This window comes from Limanda limanda, chromosome 10 (genome assembly GCF_963576545.1).
Source record: "Limanda limanda chromosome 10, fLimLim1.1, whole genome shotgun sequence".
Taxonomy (NCBI): domain Eukaryota; kingdom Metazoa; phylum Chordata; class Actinopteri; order Pleuronectiformes; family Pleuronectidae; genus Limanda; species Limanda limanda.
In genome coordinates this window covers 26,276,814-26,286,735 of record NC_083645.1, presented here as the reverse complement: position 1 = coordinate 26,286,735, position 9,922 = coordinate 26,276,814, and the positions used below count along the sequence as shown (strand labels likewise).

Sequence of the window (9,922 nt, the reverse complement as noted above, 5' to 3'; positions counted from 1 at the left end):
ATACGCGAAAAAGTGACAAAAAGTAGTATTCAAACTAACAATGAGAATTCCAAGGCATACAGTGTACCTTAAATAACACAAACCCAAGTATGCCTGCCTATATTTTGAGCGTATTTCTTTAAAAGCATATCAATTATTAAAAACTCAGCATAAATGAACTAGGGATGGGCATTCGATTAAATTGTCTTAATCGATCGCTGGGAGAATTAACGATCGATTTTCGATGAATCATTAATATTTTTATATTAAAATTCACTATTTATAGGCTATATTAAAATGCAGTGAAAATAGAATAAAATAGTTTTCATCGATGAAAAAATGTCATTTACGAAATTCTTAATGATCAATTAATCGTTCGTCTATTAATTATGCCCATCCCTAAAATGAACGACATGAACATATGAATATAACAAATTTCCATGACTTTTCCAAGACTTTTGGGAGATTATTTTTTTCCATGACTTTTCCAGGCCTGGAAAAACACATTTTAAAATTCCATGACTTTTCCAGGTTTTCCATGACCGTGGGAACCCTGAAGTAGAGAGATGCTGAGTCTATAAAGACCTTGTCCGGATCCAAGAGGAGTTTCCTCTGCTGACTCTGTGACCTCTGACCTTTCCTGTTCCCTTGCACCGGAGGCACTTATTCCACATCGTCACTCTGGAGAGTGTAAATCAGATTAGAGCGGTATAAACTCTACTGTAAACGGAGGCGTCTCGGTCGGAGTTCTGATTATCTCGACAACCCGCTCGTCCACCGGATCTCGAGGATTCTCGACCTCTTCGGACCTCAGCTGTTGGAACTGCAGATGATTGATTCTCACGGAAACTTTCAACATCACTTCTTCATTATTTAGCTTGAAGATAAAGGCAGCAGTTTACAGCGCTGACATGCCAGGATGTTAAGAAAGTTTAAACTCATCGAACGATACATAGATTTGCGTACTTGTCGACCAGATTCTTGGTATCAGAGATATTCCAGATATTGGTCTCTGAACATCTCTACCCGATCCCAGTGGAGCGACACCAAACAAGGCCGACTAACCACACAAGCTGGTCCGGCATTGAACCCCACACCTGAACAGGCCCTGCACTGTTTCCTCAGTAAGTCGGGCATCGTAAGCTGCTTCAACTCAGCTTTTAAATCACTTCATTCAGAAATGATCCTTCTCACATTGTGTGACGGTGGAGCAGCCGAATGTGTAACACCACATAATCTCAGCCGCTCCAAATTAGGCTAAAAGGAAGGAGAAACAAGGAAGGAGCCTGATATGGCCTCGCTGGTGGAAACCAAAGTAATGAAGGAGTATTGTGTAGCTGTGGTTGGCAGCAAACCCCCCCCCGGTCAGTAAGCCCTGTTCATCCCTGTGCTGCAGAACAGACTAAAGGTTACAACTGCTTTAATGTGTCCTGCAGCAGCAAGAGGCTGAAGGTGGAGCTGAGATTCAACAGAGAAAAATGTTGATGGCAGATAATCAGGAGGGAAATCAATGGCTGATGATAACACTGGTAGCTGGAGCTGGATGAGTCCAGATGATATCTGCACTCCACACCCTCATGTGCAATTAATCACGTTAAAATTGCAATTTGGATTTCACAATCTCGATCAAATCAATTCTGCCATCATTTGCATTAGCAGGGAGACGCACTGCATTAATGCAACGGCTTCTAATTGCTGCTGACGCTCGTCAACACAACTGTTTAACACAATGACGATCAGGAGGAACATTAAAGCTGTGGAAACCAACCAGGAATAGAGATTCTGTCATATTTCATTTTTTTACAGAAAGTGGTTTTCCTCAAACAATAAGAGGAGATCATCATCATTAATCTCTGATCCAAGTACGGGAACAATGATCCTTGTTTAATCCAGAATCCTGTAGCTTTAATGTGTGTGTGTGTGTGTGTGTTTGTGTGTGTGTTTTTGTGTGTGTGTGTCAGCTGGAGCCTGTAATGCCGAGAGAGCAGCTGACGAATCCCCAGGCAATTAATTATTGAGGGACCCCCCCACCCCACCCACCCTCACCTGCCTCCGCTAGCATGTTAGCTCGAAACAGCACACTCCGACATGCGACACTCAGACACACACGCATAGACAACACATGCAGTTTATGAGCCCGGTTTAAGAGGCACACACACACACACACACACACACACACACACACACACACACACACACACTTGCAGGGCCCCGTGGGGGGGGGTCAGCGTCTAAGCCGGATGCCTGATGAACCACAGAGGGATTTCTGAGGAAGCAGCCGTATTCCCATCGCCCACTCTGACGCACACATGATGAGGATCAGCCACACATAATCACACTTATAGTAAACTAGACTCACACACACTCACACACACCCACACACACACACTAAGCAGCCTAAGCACCTTGGAGCCGCAGGAGGCCGAGCCGGCGCTGGGTTAGGAAACCAGAGCAGAGGGAGGACGTGTTCGTTTCCTCAGCTTCACCTTCTCACAAACGTATCGTCGCACAACAAGGAAACGCAAACAAACACACACTGTAACTCAAAGAGTCCGAGTGCATTTAAGACACAATCCTTCCTCCTCTCAGGGAAACATTTGGTTTTATCACAATTCCTTCACCCTCTGACCTTTGACCTGCTGGTTGTAGGTGCCAGTGATATGCAACCTGTATTATTCACGTGTACCCTTGTGCACTGTATCTTATAGTGTGTGTGTGTCTGTGTGTGTGTGTCTCCAGCCCAGTGACAGAAGGGACAGGTGAGTCACTGTGGGGCTGAACACTGCAGCATCGCACATCACGACTCACACACACACAGAAAAGACAGAGAGAGAGAAAGAGGGACAAAGGCACCGAATTGGGCCTGAAACAGCAAAACCCTGAGACACAAAGAGCTCAACACAACGAACATGAATGTGATTGTGCTAAACCAGAAGGTGACGGGTGGCAAAGGAAGCTTTTTGTGTGTCTGTCCCTGGAACAGTGTAAATCCCAGTCAGAGCCAATGACACCTGGATCCATCACGTCTGAGAGGAACTTCAGAGCCTTGTTATTTATACACCTGTCTGTCTGTCTGTGTCTGTCTGTCCCTCTGTCTGTCTGTCTGTCCCTCTGTCTGTCTGTCTGTCTGTCTGTCTGTCTGTCTGTCTGTCTGTGTGTGTCTGTCTGTGTGTGTGTCTGTCTGTCTGTCTGTCTGTCTGTCTGTCTGTCTGTCTGTCTGTCTGTCTGTCTGTCTGTCTGTCTGTCTGTCTGTCTGTCTGTCTGTCTGTCTGTCTGTCTGTCTGTCTGTCTGTCTGTCTGTCTGTCTGTCTGTCTGTCTGTGTGTGTGTCTGTGTGTGTGTGTGTCTGTCTGTCTGTCCCTCTGTCTGTCTGTCTGTCTGTCTGTCTGTCTGTCTGTCTGTCTGTCTGTCTGTCTGTCTGTCTGTCTGTCTGTCTGTCTGTCTGTCTGTCTGTCTGTCTGTCTGTCTGTCTGTCTGTCTGTCTGTCTGTCTGTCTGTCTGTCTGTCTGTCTGTCTGTCCGTCCGTCCGTCCGTCCCTCTCTCTCTGTCTGTCTGTCTGTGTGTCTGTCTGTCTGTCTGTCTGTCTGTCTGTCTGTCTGTCTGTCTGTCTGTCTGTCTGTCTGTCTGTCTGTCTGTCTGTCTGTCTGTCTGTCTGTCTGTCTGTCTGTCTGTCTGTCTGTCTGTCTGTCTGTCTGTCTGTCTGTCTGTGTGTGTGTCTGTGTGTGTGTGTGTCTGTCTGTCTGTCCCTCTGTCTGTCTGTCTGTCTGTCTGTCTGTCTGTCTGTCTGTCTGTCTGTCTGTCTGTCTGTCTGTCTGTCTGTCTGTCTGTCTGTCTGTCTGTCTGTCTGTCTGTCTGTCTGTCTGTCTGTCTGTCTGTCTGTCTGTCTGTCTGTCTGTCTGTCTGTCCGTCCCTCTCTCTCTGTCTGTCTGTCTGTGTGTGTGTCTGTCTGTCTGTCTGTCTGTCTGTCTGTCTGTCTGTCTGTCTGTCTGTCTGTCTGTCTGTCTGTCTGTCTGTCTGTCTGTCTGTCTGTCTGTCTGTCTGTCTGTCTGTCTGTCTGTCTGTCTGTCTGTCTGTCTGTCTGTCTGTCTGTCTCTCTCTCTCTCTCTCTCTCTCTGTCTGCCTCTCTCTCTCTCTGTCCCTCTCTCTCTGTCTGTCTGTCTGTCTGTCTCTCTCTCTCTCTCTCTGTCTGTCTGTCTGTCTCTCTCTCTCTCTGTCCCTCTCTCTCTCTGTCTGTCTGTCTGTCTCCTTCACTCGTCTGTCACTCTCGGATCTAAATCAGTTTTTGTTTGTTGCTGTTTCATTCGAACCAAAAAAATCCATCGACGCTTGATAATTGCATTAATATTTGTCGTCCCGCCCACTTCTGTGTCGCCATGGAGACGGGCAGGTTTCTGCAGGAGCCCTCGCACCTCGTTCACCTCACGGAAACCACTGATCCACCGTGGATCACATCAACCAGATCCAGAGTTTCTTTCAGTTGTTGATGGAACCAGGTCCCAAGTATTTATTGTACGGTTAAAGTTATTGTTTCTATGATATATGAGTGAGTCAGACTGTTGAGAGCCGCTTGCTGCATGGGAGCGAACGCACACACACACACCCGAGGTACGGAACACACACACACCCGAGGTACGGAACACACACACACCCGAGGTACGGTACACACACACCCCAGGTACGGTACACACACACCCCAGGTACGGTACATACACACCTCAGGTACGGTACACACACACCCCAGGTACGGTGGTCATAGGATAAAGTGCTGACAGCTCTATAGAGCTACACAGACGCACATTAATGGCTTTAAGCTTTATTAAGTTTCCCTCTCGGTGTACGTGTAGGCGTCGTTAATGTTTGAAACACTTAAGAGATGAGTTTAATCTTCATTAGGCTTCTTGACGATAACATGTAGTTGAACGTGAAGCACAGAGGACGAGCACATGGAAGCTGTGAGTCATCTGCTGCTGTCTGGGCTCCAGACGATCCGAGAAAGTGTTTCCAAAGTTGTTCACTTTGTTTTGACCTCCACTCGTCTCCGGCTGCGGCTGTTCTCCTCATTTTTCATCACACTTCTCAAATTAAGAGGTGATATAACGATGGTGCAGAAGCTGGAGTCGGCCGTCAACTTTTATCAGCTTCACACGAGACAGAACAAGCTTTTAATCCCGGTGTTTTTTGGGCTCCAGTCTTCACTGGGTGGTACAGTGAGGTGATTTAGCCTTTGCAGTAAAACTTTTATGATCTCTGAGGAAACCGGTGCAGCTATTTATACCTGACACCTTTGACCTCCAGGCCTAAAGGGAACAGAGCTGTCACATGTGATCTTAAAGATGACAAGTGGCTCTATCGTATCTGTCATCACACTGCATTCTGATCTCATAGGCAAACATATTAATTTCAAATAAGAAACAGGAGATTGAAGATGTTCTCAGTGGAAACACACATGTGACTGTGTGATCAGAAACAGGCTGGATGAGATAATATTTGACCAGCACGCCGGCCCCGGGTGGCTGTGCCCTGTTCCAGCAGGATGTGGTGCGAGTGACGTTAAGTCAGCCTGATCTTCCCAGAGTCAATCCCCTGAACGGACCAGGACCGGCCCCCCCGACACCCGGTCAATGATTAGCACTGAAGAACAGCTGAGAGACAAACTGCTCTGAGATCAGTCTCTATAACAGGTCCAGGCCACAAAGCTGCAGACAGAGTGAAACGGCAAATCCATGCTTCCAAAAGGGAAACTGATTCAAAATGTATTCATTTTAAGAGCATTTCATTGGATTGGTGAAGTGTCCAGATGGAAGCAGTGGAGAGCGATTTCAGATTAAACATCAAACTCTTGGATGAATGAGACCAGTGGAGAATCTACTGTAGATAAAAACTTGTTCAGGTTCATGAAAGCTCCTGATCCACAAAACCCACAAACATCCACTGACATGTGGCTTCAATGTGAATGGAGACTCAACAGTGTGCATTGAACCTCCAGGCTATAAACAGCCATGAACATTTGTGTACTTATTGTGTGCGTTTCACCTTGGGAACAACGTACAACAGTGATATTTGTCTTTCTATCTTGTGAACCACAATGACCTTTTTTTGTTGTTGACTTAAATTTGATACTAACTAAGCCAAAAAAAAGACGAGTAGAAAGAATCATCTGAGCAAACCGCATCCAATGAAACCACCGCTGAACTTCTTGCAGCAGATTCACATTCACGTTCATTCATATAGAATCTAAATATATCATAAAGTGCCTCTGAGGCAGAGGGAGACATGTGGAGGACGAGAGAGAAGACGGCAGGATGAGAGGAGAGAGGATTTACAGTATGCATGTGTACTGTATGTGTAAGAGCGAGCGAGAGAGCTGGACTGTGTTACATAGAGAGAGAGAGAGAGAGAGAGGGAGGGAGAGGGGAGGGAGGGAGTCACATGCTAGGAGGAGGAGGCGTGGAGGGGGGAGCTGCCCGTCAGACCACTACGTCAGAAGGGAGAAACGCCTCCCTCCCTCCCTCCCTCCCTCCCTCCCTCCCTCCCTCCACTACAACTCACATGACTGCAGCAGCCCTGTTCTGTAACTCCAGTCACGAGGAGAGAGAGTAGTATTACAATAACCAGCCGGCAGGGGCGAGCAACACACACACACACATGCACACCAAGAGAGAGAGAGAGAGAGAGAGAGAGAGAGAGAGAGAGAGAGGGAGGGAGAGGGAGGGAGAGCTCTAATAGCCCTGAGTAAATATTAACATATTAACGCTGCATTAGTAGAATAGATAACCTTATCGTCTCCCACATGAAGAAAGAGCTGAAGGAGAGATACAGTGAGCACTTTGATTTCCTCAGACTCAGGTTCGCACTTTATCTTTATCTGTGTCGCTCAAGGACTTTGCAGCGAGCCCCCCCCACCACCCCACCCCCCCCAACGAGGAACATTAAAACTGCAAACACGAAGCAAACGAATCCATAAGAAACCCAGCGTAGTTTTGTCTATTACGTGATTTTATGCACATTTCTCCCAAAATCCAGTTTGACATATTGTGTATCATCGGAAACTTTTGGGGCAACGCACTTTAATTCATTGAGGTTCTGGAGTTTTGAACAGTGATTTAAATAATGTGAAACTATAGATAAATACTCGGACCCCCCCTTGGAATACCACACATGCACATATACTGTATATATATAAATATTAATTTGGCTATTATGTATAATTTACCGGTACAGCAACATAATGTCTTTCAGGAGTAATAGGGTCATTGCTGAATATATTATGTGAACATACCAGTGTGTGTTCCAATAACACACAGGCTTATCACATACATGGAATATTAGATACCAGGGGACACGCTAATCAAAAATACATAGACAGGGAGTTCATATATAATAGCTGTGATGTCATAGGACGTCTATAGGTTTATTATACAACAGGAAACGACTGTAATGTGTGTGTCTTCCCTCAATGATGAGGACTGTTTCCTCTCCTCTTCCTTTTCTCTTCATGCAGCTCACATCTGTGTGTGTGTAGTGTGTAGTGTGTGTGTGCATGTGTGTGTGTGTGTGTGTCACTGCTGCACGTTATAAATAGCACACATTCTCCCTGGATCCCACCACACACTGAATTAACCTGCTTAGACCGACAATCACACACACACACACACACACGCACAAACCCAATCCAATGACCGTGCAATCAGAGCAATAACACACAATATCACAGTGACGCCATCACATGCAGTACACACAGGGGTCCTGTGTTCCAGTGACAGACCCGTGTTGTGGGTTTTTGTCGTGCACGCTGATGATTTGTGCGTGTTGTGGCAGCGTGACGCCACCGCAGCAGCAGGAAGATGGAGATGAGAGCTGATAACGTTCTGACAATTAAATTCTCTCACAGAATCCCCCTTTAGGCAAACTACTCATTTATTATATTATTCTATTTGTGAGGAAATGCACGTGTTGTGTTACACAGCTGTGCGTCAGTGCTCATCAAATTCAAATAGTAGATTCTGGGAAACTTATTTCATGCAAAACAGAAGTTAATTAAGATTAAATATCAACTTCTCTCGTGGTTGTTGGACGCTTCTCGCCTCCCGCCCTCCGAGGGGACTTCAGCAGGGGATTATTCAGGGATTAACAGGAATACCAGTTATAAAAGTTCACATTTCTTTTTTAAATGATAACTGCTTAGTGTGGTGACTGTAAGCCGAAGTCTACACAACGTCACGACCTTTCAAAATAAAATAAAATGACGTGTTAGAGGACGTGCACGTTTGCAGGAGAACAAGGAATCCCTTAAATCAGAGGAATTCTCAACGCACTCTGGCGTCTCGGTCGTTTTTTTACCTTGAAATTTAAATTCAATGCATTATGACGTCTGCACTCATCCCACATAGCAACACATCACTCTTCATCCTCCTCCTCTTCCTCCTCCTCCTCTTCCTCCTCATCCTCACTCCACTGGAACGTGACGCGAGGATCCGCAGTTTCCTCCGTCACCACCCGGAGCCAACGACCGTGAGAACCAGAGGACGGTGTCGTAACCGCGTGATTACGCAAACGGTTACGAAAACGCAACAAAAAAAAAAATCACACACACAACTTTCTACCGGCGTGGTTCTGCAGCACAGAGGGGGGGGGGGTGGAGGGGGACCGGGTGATCTGGAAGAATCTGGAAAAAACACACGATTCAAGAGCCAGAGACGTGCACGTCAACTCTTTACACCGGGCACCGGGCACGGTTTACCGGGCGAGGGGGAGCCACGGACCCCCCGGTGTTCGAACCCCCACACCCCCCACCCAGGTGCCGCGGGGAGCATGTTGTAATAAACGCGTAATAACATCACAGACTCGGATGTGTCCGTTTCCTCTTTATTCAACATCCTGATTCCACCGTGAGGACCCCCCCCACAACACTTATACGGTTTTTGATTTCCAGAAAGCTGCACGACCACCGGGGTGGGGGGGGGGTGGGGGGGTCTGAGCCCCCGGGAGGAGTGCACGCGTTCCGGGGGGGGGGGGGGGGGGGGGGCAACCACGTGTCCACGTCTCCTCCGGCACCGACACGAGAAACTTCCCTCAAGAATGCGTCAAAAGTTTCCAGAGCTCCGCTGTGAATACCAGACCCCCCCCACCACCACCACCACCACCACCCCCCCCTCCCGGTTGTCCACCACCACGCACCGGATCCACCGGCTGCACCGGCTCCAACGTGGGGGGGGGGACCCGGTCAATCCTCCGGTTCCTTTGCGGATGACAGTTCCTCCAGAAAACACGTGAAAGCCACACGTCAAAACCGACACACACACATTTACACACACACACACACACACACTCACACACTCTCACACACACACTCACACACACACACAGACCCACACACACACGCCGGTGCACCGGGTGCAGGGACCGGGGATGAGAGTCTCCTGCTGCCGGCTCACAGCCTCTCATCCACCGGACGCAGCAGCAGCGCGCCACGGCCGGCTCCACACGCAGAGACCACCCCCGCCCCCCTGCTGTGCACCCCCCCCCCAGGTGTCCCCCCCCCCTGTCCCTCAGAGGGTCTCTCACCTGGCTGCCCGAGGTGTCCGTCAGGTAATTGAAGACGAAGGACGAGAGTTCCTCATCTAATAGTGGAGCGCAGTCCGCCATCTTCCAGTGAATGAGGCTCCGCGGAGTCAGAGCGCCGAGTATAGGAGGAGGAGGAGCAGTGGGGAGAGCCGCCTCCAGGGGGCGCCTCTGTTTACACACACACACACTGAGACACACACACACACACAGAGACACACACACACGCTTAAGAGACCTCCAGGGGCCAATGCACCGACTCCAGGGGGCCACACACCCCCCTCACCGCAATAAAAAGAGCATTCATTTAAACTGCCACTCAATCAACTGGAGGTCAACAGCTCACTTTATTGAATACTGTCGTTTTAATAACTTATAACTAT

At 48.0% G+C, this 9,922-nt stretch overlaps 1 protein-coding gene across 1 annotated transcript in view; it reads right to left on the bottom strand.

The window, feature by feature from the left end:
• ppargc1b (peroxisome proliferator-activated receptor gamma, coactivator 1 beta) overlaps positions 1-9,623 on the bottom strand; it is an 86,682-nt gene extending 77,059 nt beyond the window's left edge. The window contains exon 1 of the mRNA XM_061079915.1: positions 9,543-9,623. Within this exon, the coding sequence (XP_060935898.1) occupies positions 9,543-9,623 (81 nt within the window). The remainder of the gene's footprint in view (positions 1-9,542) is intronic.
• Between the last annotated feature and the right edge of the window lie 299 nt (positions 9,624-9,922).